Below are 13036 nucleotides of genomic sequence, written 5' to 3'. Positions count from 1 at the left end.
AGCAACTACAGCCCGAGTAAAAAACAGCATGAAAAAGTAAATTTCTCGCAACATCATATTGGAGGTTGACCGCACAGCCTGACGCATACTACCTAAGTCAATACCGAATGGATGGCTAGGCTTAAATGGGAGAGGTTTAATTGCCTGTGAATCGATGTCAGAGTAGGAAGGATAAGAAACAGAGTCAGGAAACGTTTACGCTTTCTAGCTGACTTGGGACCTGTGTGAGAATGGCTAGCCATACCCAAGAGTAACAGTGTTAGTGTTACTGTGATTATCAGTCATATGAAAAATAGAAACAAACATTACATACACATTCATGCATACCCAGTTGATGGTCTTGGCTGGGGATCAGGTTCCATTTCATCCTCCATATCCTTGTGGTCCAGATGTTCCTGCAGTAGTTCCTGGTGCAGCAGATCTTCCTCCTGTGTGCTCATGCCCTCATGAGCCTTGTCCTCCTTTGCTATGAACCTAAGCTCATCAGCAGTCAGTGGCCTCCTCCTCTTGAGGGTACTGAGCAGGGAGTCATAGTCTCTATCCATCTCTACAACAGAAAAAAAGTACAACAATTGGTAGCCAGCAGAGTATTCTTCATAAATCCATACATTGAATAGTCACAAAGGCTTGCAGACTAACCAGAATGTCCAACTACACACAATCTAAATGCAGTCACTGCAGTGTGTGGAGTTCTTGCTCCGGACATGTCGAAAACAGAGAGTGAAAGTTTAGTGCAGGCAATTTTAAATAAATCAAAGTAAAATAAATCTATTAAACAAAATGTATTTCTATGTAGAATGGGTGATTCTCACTAAACCTGTCAAAGATTAAAGTGACTAAATAGGATTGTAAATTGTGTATAATAATGAAATAATAATTGTATTTAGAACCCCTGTGCGCAAACTGAAGGCGACTGTGGCAAGGAACACAAAACTTCATAAGATGTTGGTTAATTTGAAAAATAACCTTGGGAGAAACCATGCTCACTAAGGGGGGCAGTTCCCCTCTGGCTAATCAGCATGATTACAATGCCAATATTAGTTATTTATATGCAGTGCTGGTTATGGTTTAAGATTAGTAAAATAAGTAAGTGTTCAGGTCCGGTGTTTTAAACAAAGATTTAGTAAGAACTGTAAGATGAATGATAATAACTTTGAAGTCCATCCTGTATTAACTGCAGAGTTTCACATTGATGCATTGTCCTTTGTTAGTTAGCTGATTAAGGCTTTTTTATGCACAGTTATAGATCATGATGGATGTTTCTGGTTCCGGCAGACCCAACTAAAGCAGCCATTGTGAGTTGAAGGATACATTAGGTGTATGCCTGGCTAAATAGATGAGTCTTTAATCTAGACTTAAACTGAGTGAGTGTGTCTGCATCCCAAACAGTGTTAGTGTCAAGCATTGTCGCTAAGATGAGACGGGAGGCGATGGATCGAAAGTACATAACGAAGTGTTATGTTTTACATTATTTGTTTAATTTGTTAAACTTATTTATTAGGAATAATGTTCTAAAAATGCTTAATATAATTTAAAAGTACATAACATAATGTTATGTGTGACAGTGTTTGTTAAATTAGCTGTCTCACTTAAGTTTTATGAATAGTGAAAACATTTTTAGTTACGGCTAGTGTTTTATAAATACGTAACATTGTTTGAAAGTACATAACGCAATATTATGAATGACAATGTTTGTTTAATTAGCTGTCTCACTAAAGTTTTATGAATAGTGAAAACATTTCACATTACGTCTAGTGTTTTAGAAAGACTAAATATCGTTGTAACAAGTTTCGACTGGGTTGGACAGAGGAAGTGGGATTCAGGTACGGGTTTCGTTCACTCTTTTATTATTACTTCAAAACTCAAAGTCAGTTTCCTTTTCCAGCATTCATATTCTGCACACAAACGCATCATTCTGCTTGGTGTCTCTCTCTCTCCTCTCCTCTGGCGTGGGTTCCTCTTATCACTCTCCTTGGATTACTTGGATTAACGAGAAACAGCTGTTAGTCCTAATTATCACCCAGGGATGAATCCTTACAGCTTCCCCTCTCCCAGGAAGAATACTCCACCACGCCCTCGCCACACACCCCCACCGCCTGACTCAGGCCAGAGAGTCATCTGGCCTACCTAGAGCAAATCCGAAAACAGCCATCTGCGCCCCTGGCCTGTACACCTCCTCGAACTTAAAAGGCTGTAATGCCAGATACCAACGGGTGATCCGCACATTAGTATCCTTCATGCGGTGTAGCCACAGGGTGAAGGCCCACCCACACAGGTAGTATCGGAGAGTGAGGATGGCCCACTTGATGACCAAGCATTCCTTCGCTACATTGCTGTACTTCATCTCCTCAAAGAGAGCTTCTGACTAATGTACAGCACGGGCTGCTTCTGCGCCTGAGAGCACCTGTGAGAGTACTGCCCCCAACCCGCGGTCCTATGCATCCGTCTTTAAAATATAATGCAGAGAGAAGTCAGGTGTATGTAAAAGCGGACCACCACAAAGCACAGCTTTCACCTGCCCAAATGTCTGTTGACACTTCTTCCACTGGACCGGATCTGGTGCTGCCTTTTTAGTCAGATCAGTCAGTGGGCTTGTGACGGCCGAATAATTAGGTACAAACCTACGATAGTTGCCAGCCAGTCCCAGGAACTGTCTCACCTCCTTTTTGGTCTTGGTCTCGGGGAGGCCGTAATCATTGCAGTCTTATCAATTTGGGGACGCACCTGTCCATGACCCAAGTGGAATCTCAGATACCATACCTCCACCCATCCAATTTTGCAATTCTTTGGGTTTGCCGTAAGCCCCGCTCACCTCAGGACGGCCCTCAGTTGTTGTACATGCCGCTGTCAATCATTGCTGTAAATTATGATGTCATCTAGCTCGGCATATGTAGAATGTGGTCTGAGGACTTGGTCCATGAGCCGCTGGAACATAGCCAGAGCCCCTAACAAACTGAACAGAAGTGTCACAAATTGGTGTAATCCAAAAGGTGTAGACAAAGCCGTTTTCTCATGGGATATTGGGGTTAAGTGGATCTGCCAATAGCCCTTGTCAAATCCTGTGTTGTATAAAACAAGCTGTGCCAAACCGATCGAACAGTTCATCAATATGAGGCATTGTGTATGCATCAAATTTAATCATCGTGTTTACTTTATGATAATCCACACAGGACCGATCTGCCGCTCATAGGGACCAGAACCACCGGGCTGGCCCAATCACTGTGGGATTCCTCTATTAACCCCATATAGAGCATAGCATCCAGTTCTTCTCGTATTACTTTTTTCTGGTGCTCGGGAAATCGGAAGGAACGAGTACCACTACCCTGGAAGCAGACCCGATGTGGTGTCGTATGAGATTTGTATGACCAGTCAGGGGTGAGAAAACATCTGCAAATTCTTTTTGCAACTTGGACACCTCTGTGACTTGAGATGACGAGAAGCGGTCCCCACAAGTGACCTGGGTGATATGATTGGCTTTTAGGTTCACCTCTGGTATGAGCTCCACCCTCTCCAGAACCACCATTGCCAAAATCACAGGGACAGCCTCCCTCCATAATTTCAGGAGTTTGAGGTCGTATATTTGACATGTCTCACCTCTATCTGTTCGTTTCACCTCATAATCGAAATCTCCCACTCGTCGAGTGACCTCAAAGAGCCTTTGCCACTTGGTGAGTAATTTGGAGCTCGATGTTGGGAGTAATAGAAGCACTTTGTCTCCCGGTGCAAATTCATGTAGCGGAGCTCCCCTATCATACAGCTGGATTTGACGTTATTGAGCTTGAAGCAAATTCTCCTGTGTTAGTTGGCCCTTTGATCTGAGATCAAGAATGTACTGAATTTCGTCCCTCCAGCCACTCTTCACGCATGACAATGAGCACGCTGCACGGCCGATGCCCGTACTGCAGCTCGAATGGAGAAAACCATGTGGAGGCTTGCGGGACCTCTCGGACTGTGAATAACAGTGGTTCGAGCCACTTATGCCAATTCCTTATGTCCTCATGCACAAACTTACGAATCATATTTTTCAGATTTAATACCCAATAATTCGTACAGTTCGCATAGTGTACGTGACATAAAAGTAGTGCCTTGTTCAGTGAGGATTTATTTTGGAATCCCCCACAACACTAATTGCTGAGATGTTGCACAGAGGCACTGCTTCCGGATATCGCATTGCATAATCCACCAAGACTAACACAAAGCGATGTCCGCGTGCCATCCGTTTTAATGGCCGGACGAAGTCCTTGCAAATTCTCTTGAAGGGGACCTCAATTAACGGCACAGGGCCCAATGGCTTTTGGAGTGGCCGGTGGATTCAACAACTGACATTCACGGCATGCCGCACACAATCTTTAGACATCTCCGTGAATTCCCAGCCGATAGAAACGGGCCATTAGATGGTTTAATATTTTTTCTCGCCCTAAGTGACCTGCCATTGGATTGTGATGAGCTATCTGGAATAGCATTTTCTTCTGTGTCAACAACTGGGTTGTGTCTTCTTTTGTCTTTACGTCCTGTGTGACTCAACAAAACCTATCTTTAATAACTGAAAAATATGGGTATGTGAGTGCAACATCTGGCCAGAGGCATTGACCATCATACTACACTACTCTCGCTTAATCAAATGCGTGTCTAAGGGTCTCGTCTCGTGACTGCTCCAGAGGGAAAACCCCAGCAGGGAAACTTGAAGAACACCAAGACTTCCCCCTCCCTTATGTCATTCTGATGCGGAGCTGATGTAAATGGCCGCCTCCACAGTTAGCGAGTCACACACCACACACTGAGAGACTTTGTCTCGAGTCACACACCCATCCACATACATTCCCCTCAATAAGGAAATAAATGCCGGCCAATTCGTTCCCAAAATTAGTGGATGGTTGAGGCGGGAATTAACCGCCACCTCGACACTATGCTTTTGTCTGCGAAATTGAATAGTGACTGTCACTAGTGGGTAACTTTAAAAATCCCCCTGCACACACCTCACCTTCAGCCTTCGCTCTGTGCCTAAAGATAGAGCTTTAGTTGCAACCGGTATCCACCAAGGCTTGATATGTACTTCCCCTGATACTCACAGGTATCCGGTACGTTCCAGCTCAATCTGGAGCAGCCCATGGGGTGTCGGGGACCTGGACCAACATTCCCAGTTCCATCACAGGGCATTGATTGGTGCCCTGAAATTGGTGTTAGCAAGCAGAAGTACTGCAGATGTTGCTCCATGCTGTGGCTTACCTGTTCCATGATCGCTTTCTTAACATACAAACACCAGGAGGTTAGCTGCAGTTAGATGTCAAGCTGCGAGCTGGGCTTCCCCGGACAACAGCGGAAGGAGGCGTGCCACCTACTGATCCTTCAGCCATTTTCATAAGAGTGACCAGAGACATGGAGAATGCCAGGTCTGGGGTCACGGTTGGGCCTTCACCCCTGGTATAGCAAGTTCCGGAACGCCTGCCGGTCCTTCGCTTGAGCTCGGCGAATCGCCTGGAAATGTTGATCTTGCTCTCGACATAGCTTTAGCAGGGCCTGGTGTGGTGCCTGATCCATTCTGGTGAGGGATTGGATTACTTCGACCAAAGATGTGGACTCCATGATGGCATACTATCTTCCTCAGATTTCCCAGGTTTCGGAACCACTGTAACAAGTTTTACTGGGTTTGATTTTCCAGCATTCGTTTTTTGCACACAAATGCGTCTTTCTGCTTGGTGTCTCTCTCTCTCCTGTCCTCTGGCAAGGGCTCCTCTTATCGCTCTCCCTGGATTACTGTAACGAGAAACAGCTGTTAGTGCTAATTATCACCCAGGAATGAATCCTTACCGCTTCCCCTCTCCCGGACAAACACTCCACCATGCCCTCACCACAATCGTTTAAATGTACATAACGCAATGTTATGTGTGATAAATGTTTGTTTAATTAGCTGTCTCAGTTTTTCTGTTATGTCTACTGTTTTAAAAATACATAACGTAACGCCTTACAAAAGTTTTTACATAACACTTAACAACCATGAAGGTTTTAACCAGAATATGTTAATGGTACCAAGAGGCAAGCTTGTGTTTTGAACGTGCTGTTTTTAAAATTATTTGGCTCCTTCTAAATAAAGTCAACATCTGTGTACAAACCTCACATGAACTCAGACTAGTGGTTTCAGATTTAAACGTTATATATGTTTGCACTTAAAACCTCTGTCTGGCCATATGAGAATTCTCATGTGCACATGTTTCAGCATGCATGTGTGTGTGTTCATTGTGAAAAGCCCCACTCTTGCTCTCAGCAACCACAATGGCTTTTGCCTGGACAGAAGAGCTGGAAATACCAGGCCTGGTCACAGCACCGCTGGAATACATTCAAGCAGCCAATGCACCTCAAGCCATTCCATTGTGACCCACACTGGTTAACATGGCTTTCCAATTTATGCAGTTTATTCCAATTTAACACACACACAATTCCTGCTCTCTGACTAAGGAATAAATACAATGTAAATTTGAAATATGTGCCTATTCAGACTGAACAGAGTTGAACAAACAGTTAATCCAAAAACTCTACAGTTCATTGAAATTAACATTTTGATGTGATTTGTCATTGACCAAAAAGACTAACACCACACTGTGGCCATTACAGGTGCTATTACAAGAACAGAATCTGGGCATCCACTACAAGTTCAATGTGCCCATCCAGCACACTGGAAGTGGAGACAATGAAGTGGGCTCTTCCTGGCACCACGTGCCCTGGTCTGAGTGCTCGGCTACATGTGCGGGAGGTGAGCCGATTTACCTTTCACAATAACTTTCACTTTATTACACTGTTCTGTAGAATACTTGATCTTATGTATTGACTGTTGAACTGTACAATTGGCTGTTGTCCCAAGTAACCGATGTCCTACATAGTTTTGTAGGACATCTAGTTTTTATCTTATTTATGTATTTAGTCTTCTAAATGTATACATATGTCCAAAGCGCATAGCCCATAGCATTCAAGGTATACATTTTATTTTCATTTAGCCATGTAATAAGTTTGCTAATGTACAGTCAGCAAAATATTTTTTGATAATGAGGCTATCTGTACTTGTAGGAGATAGAGATCAGTTTGCTAATAATTAATACATTTTTTGTTGTAATAATTCCCTAAAATTATACGCTTGACTATATGGATCATAAATTTCCTTAATTCATTGTGGTTGTGCTGCTTATGTACAAGTTGTGTGGTGAGCAGAAAGGGCTGCGTCTTATTTCAAAATTTGAATGTCGTAACCACATATAAATGTGAGCCTCACCTCAAATATCACCAGAATATGTAGACTGCCCAAAATAAATTGCTTTTTTACAACCATAAATTGTTTTCCTCTGCACTTTTTTAAGCATGGCCATTGAAAACATTAAAAATACTTTGTATTTTGCCAAAAAAATGCAAACATCACAGTTCAGTCCATGGAGGGGTTCGCACCACATAATCAACCTAATTTGTTGCTCAGTTCATTTGAACACTTTTTGGTTAGTATGGAAAAACCCCAGGGCAACACTTATGTCATTTGTAATTTTTTTTGTCATTAATAAAACTCGGACTGAAGTCCGTTCTGTTGGCATGCCACACAAGGTGTTGGAAATATGCAGGGGCCTTTAGTTTTCTGAAGATATACTATACCATTGCAAGAGGAACACACTGAAATTGAAGTCATTATTCACTGAAAATCTTCCCTTGCAGTGCTGTTAACCACTGTGACCGGATCACTGATTCAGTGAGCTGAAGTCAAGAACAAGATCACTTCGATTCATGAACAAATCATTAAAATAATTTTATGGGTTTCATACACGTTAAGCTCAATCGACAGCATTTTATTACACTTTTTTTGTTACAAGTTTATGTCTTGTGGTTAAACTTTTGAAACTGTGAGTATTTTAATGTTTACAGACTGGCCCCATTGACTTCCATTGGAAGTGTTTAACTGTAACCACGATTTTTTCCTTTTTTAAATAAATGTTGTTGTATAATGTTGTGGTAATAAACATTATGCCACCAATGCTGTCAATTGAGTTTAGCTTGTTTTCAACCATGAATATTCCTTTAAGGCCAGTTTTGCTTAAAAAGATCTGACTCAAAGAACGTTTTGTTCACAAAACGGACCTTGCTACTTCTTTTATGAACTTTCAGGAATGTGCAAAGATTGCTTAAATTTGTCAGTCTGTTCCTCACACAAAGCTATTGTATGGATTCAGGGGACTTGGAATATAGCACATGAGTGGAATAATTTTTTAATACTTTCAAGGTGTTTTTTTTATTTTGTCCCTATTCACATATTGGAAAGATTGTCAAAGATATTCTTCAAGAATTCAACTTCATATGACATTTTGAATAGTACTATTCCTTTAAGTATAAAGTGGCGCAATTTACCCCACTCTCCCCTAGTCAGCCAAAAATGTCATACAGGCTGCAGTGATATCCTCCTCTCAAGGTGGCCTTGCACGCTGGCCAAGCTTGGCATAAATCGGGCTTAACTGGAGGCTAATGCCTCTTCTAATGGCCCCATACAGCACAGTGCAGTACCGTGCCATTACTGTGGTAACTCTCACTTTTCACAATCAAGAGCCAAAGAAAAGATTGGCTGCTCTGTAAAAGTCATTCACTAAGACACTCACTAAAACCGAGACATTTACACACCTAGATATAATACAGAGGGAAAAATAATATAGCCTCCATCCACACTGAGTGCTCTGTCAGCAAGTGCCCCTCTAGAGGAGACTGAGAACAAGTTTTACCACAGGGACCAATTCTGACCACACATTGTGTTGCGCGCAAGCTGCTGAAAGTGTAAGGCAAAACAATTAAGTGATGTTTTATTGTCTGTTTGCAGGCTTGCAGAAGCAGGAGGTGGTTTGTAAAAGGTTGGATGATAATTCGGTAGTACAAAACAGCTACTGCGACCTGGACAGCAAACCGCCCGAGGACCAACGACCCTGTAACACAGAGCCATGCCCTCCTGAGTGAGTATAATAATGTAGAGACTAACTGGACATTATCTAGATGCCATTTACATTTGGGGACATTTCTCCACCAACTTTTACCATTGCTGATTATGTCCACACAGCTTAATATAAATTTGCATGCAAAATAGCTTGTGGGACGTCTTTTCTTCATATAACGAAAGTGCATAGAGGCTCCGGGCTGTAAATGCATAAAGGCCAAAAAAAAAAAACAACAACAACTACAAAAAAACAGTTAATGTAGTTGATGCAACTCGTGCACTATTTTCCAAGCCTTCAAAGCCTTATTCGTATGAAATTTAAGTAATTATTTACTCTCAAATCATATCATCGATTAACTCCCATTAAATAGTCCATTAGTCAAATATGGTTACACATCAATAATATCAAACCTAATAGTTTTTTGTGTCAAGATGTTTGGTCATGAGTCAAGCCAGAACCAATGAGGTTTAATGTTGATCATATTTGATTTTGGCTGGGTTCAGTTTCATTTTTGGGTGAACTACTGCTTTAAGCTGAGTGGTTATTGCGGTTGTTATTAGTCGCTTGTGAAATAAAAAAACAGAATCATTTAAGCACTTGACATGTGAACGTGCTATTGAAATTGTGTTTTAAATTAATGTTGGATCATTATAAAGATAAGAAAATTATTTATAAAATTATAAATTTTATCGATAACATTTATAAACATTTTCTACAGACCTGATATCTGATCCAGACAGATAAATTATTTGTGAATAACCAAATATCCATGAGCTAAGCCATCGCCGTTTTATGACCTCCTCCCGACTTGCCACTTTTTAAAACAAAGCGACACAAATGGAGAATACCAACAGTTTGTATCAACAAATAAGGCTTGTGCTCAAGGTTTTGGATTTTTTTGCCAGCCAAAGATGCAATAACACACTTTTACCCTGTTTTTATGAGCCTTATCAAAATTGTATACAGTTGCCCACTCGTAAAAGCTTGTAATATTTCATTTGTGTTCATAGCACCCCGGCCATAAAGCCTTCTTTGAAGACAACTTTAAAACTAAGCAACCTGATTTACTTCTTCATATGTTACCTATTTTCATTTTGACTTTAGTGCCAAAATCCTAAAGGCGTCCAAAAAAGTATGAGTGATCACCTGCATTTAATTGTATTGGCTAGCAGAGTTTATAAATCCTCAAGGGATAATATCCATAAACGAGTGGAGAGTGTGTGTGTGCTTGGGCCAGACACACTTAACTCTCATTTTCAATGGGCCGAGCAGTCGAGCAGAGTTCAGTTGTGTCTGCAAATTTGAAATTGGAAGGAGTAATTAAATGGTTTTGGCCTATGGGCTCAAGCATCTTGCCAGTGCAGGGTGAAGTGAACTCAAACTACAAGATGGGCATCACTAATAACATCATCTCAAATCTATTTGGAGCTCCAGCTAATGTTAGAGGAATGTACTCTCTGGTCCAAAAGGGTCACGATGGTCATTTGAGAACGCCCCATTGATATGGGGAAGTAATTGCTGTCTTAATTAACTCGCAGATGACGACAGATATTATTTCATCAATAATTTATGCTCGGCTTTAATTTTAATTTGACTAATTTCATAACACATTGTCTATTGCTTTATCAGGGCATCACGAGAGAGAATGCACACAAACTGCAAGAATCTCAATTCAGCTGTGAATATAGTATATATAGTAAAATGTCTGCATTCCACTACTTTGCAAACATTTGGGAAGTCCAAATTTAAAAAAAGCATTAGGACACTTTAGCCACACTTAAAAATGTATGAATAATTTGATAATTTGTTTCTATTGCAGAGCCATTCAGATATTTTAAGTGTGACTTGTTTTAAAAACTGTCAGAATATGTTTTGAGGCCACTGTCCAAACTATAACATTGACACAAATTTGTTTTGTAGATGGTTTATTGGTGACTGGTCAGAATGTGGAAAAACTTGTGATGGAGGCATCCATACACGCACTGTTTTGTGTATACGTAAAATTGGACCTGCCGAGGAAGAGACATTGGAGGACAGCCTCTGTCTGACCCATCGACCAATAGAACAAGAGTCCTGCAATAATCAGTCCTGCCCACCTCAGTGGATCACTCTGGATTGGTCTGAGGTGATGTAATATTTTCTGCATATACAACAGGTTCCAAAAGTCTTAGACTCTATGCAATTCTGGGATTTAAAATCCTTTAATCTTCAAAATAAACAGTAAAGTTTTAGGATTTTGAAAAATGTTAAAGAAATGTTTTGACAAAATGAGTAAGAAATATTTGAGATTCTACACTCTGTCTTAGTAACTAATCAAATGTAAGCAAATTTCTGACATAGCATAAGGGGGACATACTGTAAAATTTATTAAAAGCATTTTCACTAGTGGTCTCAGTCCTTTGGACCCCACTTTATGACTTTACGTATCTCTTCTAGAATGCCTGATCATTCTTATCCAAAGATATTTCATGTTTTTTTTACTAATGTTTATGTTGGGTTTGTTTACAGTGTACACCAAAGTGTGGACCTGGCTTCAAACACCGCATCGTTCTGTGTAAAAGTAGCGACCTGACCAAAACCTTCCCACCTGCCCTCTGTTCTGACCACAATAAACCTCCAGTCCGTATTCGCTGTAGCCTCGGTCGCTGTCCGCCCCCACGCTGGATACCTGGAGAATGGGGACAGGTAACAGGAGTTTACACCTCACCCATACAGCTCTGTTCATCCAGATGAAACGAGATATTGTTTTTGGCTTAACTTTATGCATCGAATCATTCAGTTTTTTTTAAATCTTGTGGTCTTGGTCTTCCATAATGAAAAAACAACAACAAAAAACAGCTTAAAGCCACCTAAACTGATTTGTTGGTTTTAGCTGGTTTCCCAAACTGGTCAAGTTGTTCTTCCAGCTTAGTTTAAGCTGGTTTAAGATGTTTTTTAGCAGGGTTAACACCACTAAGGCTCGAAGGGTATAATCTTGGTCTCGATCTGGGCCTTGAAAGGTCCAGTCTTGATCTGGATCTTTCGCTCGAAGGGTTTAGTCTTGGTCTAGATCTTTGGCTGATAAAGACTAGCCTTGGTCTGCATCTGGGCCTTTAAGGGTCTAGTCTTAGTCTGTATTTGAGCCTCAAAGGGTCTAGTCTTGGTCTGGATCTGTGGTTCAAAGTCTCTAGTCTTAGTTTTGAGCTTAGCCTTGATGGGTCTAGTCATGGTCTGGATCTGGGGCTCAAAGTGTTTAGTCTTGGTCTGGATCTTTGACTCGAAGGGTCTTGTCTTGGTCTAGCTATTTGGATTCAAGGGTCTAGTCTTGGTCTGGATCTTTGGCTTCAAGGTTATAGTCTTGATCTAGGGTACTTAAGGTCTTGCCTTGGTCTGTTTCTGGTCCCTGAAGGGTTCCTGCTCTGAACTGGGACTTTCATAATATAGACTGTTGACGGAAGCTGTGGGTCAAAAGATCGTTGGTTCATATCCTACTTAAGGCACTCACTGACATAACCCATCTGTCAGACGCTCCTGCTCTTATACATTTTAATATAGAGAGGATGAAATTGGAAGGCTGCTGGAAACGCATTTGAGATGCCCCAACTTAGATCCCCATGAGGGGTCCTTCACTGTGAGTCTTACATTTGTTTATGACTAAATCTACACCAGACCTTTGTGGAAAGCACACACACGCTTCTCTAACTCAGGCGTGGAATGACAGCATTTCTGTGGCAGGCATACTACTTACTGTAGGAGAGTGACTAATGAAGGAAATTTGTGTAGTGTATTGGGTCACTAAGCAACTCTTGAGTTTTCCATTGAATCAGTATGCTACATCATGGTAGTAGACTACTGGAAGATATCTCTCACTTTCACCTCCCTAAGCAACATCATCCCTCTAATATACAACAGCTGACAGTAGTCAGAGATTCAATTAAACTGTTACAAAGACATTCCACAAGTGCCATGGCCCGTCTAATGCATATTGCACATAAAATTAGCAAGAGCTGGCTGAAATCACCAATTCCACTCTGACTGGCTTTACATAATTTCCAGTAGTCAGGTTGCACAGGTTTCTATCACTACAACGAGTGCTTCCAATGAAGAGT

At 41.2% G+C, this 13036-nt stretch overlaps 1 protein-coding gene across 1 annotated transcript in view; it reads left to right on the top strand.

Annotated features, from left to right (window-relative positions):
- Positions 1-13036, top strand: part of LOC127636241 (A disintegrin and metalloproteinase with thrombospondin motifs 6-like) — a 121696-nt gene that overhangs the window by 91646 nt on the left and 17014 nt on the right. Inside the window, exons 19-22 of the mRNA XM_052116688.1 lie at positions 6610-6748; positions 8837-8966; positions 10869-11073; positions 11457-11633. Coding sequence (XP_051972648.1) covers positions 6610-6748; positions 8837-8966; positions 10869-11073; positions 11457-11633 — 651 coding nt within the window. The remainder of the gene's footprint in view (positions 1-6609; positions 6749-8836; positions 8967-10868; positions 11074-11456; positions 11634-13036) is intronic.

This window comes from Xyrauchen texanus, chromosome 43 (genome assembly GCF_025860055.1).
Source record: "Xyrauchen texanus isolate HMW12.3.18 chromosome 43, RBS_HiC_50CHRs, whole genome shotgun sequence".
Classification (NCBI taxonomy): domain Eukaryota; kingdom Metazoa; phylum Chordata; class Actinopteri; order Cypriniformes; family Catostomidae; genus Xyrauchen; species Xyrauchen texanus.
This window is presented reverse-complemented; position numbering and strand designations above follow the sequence as displayed.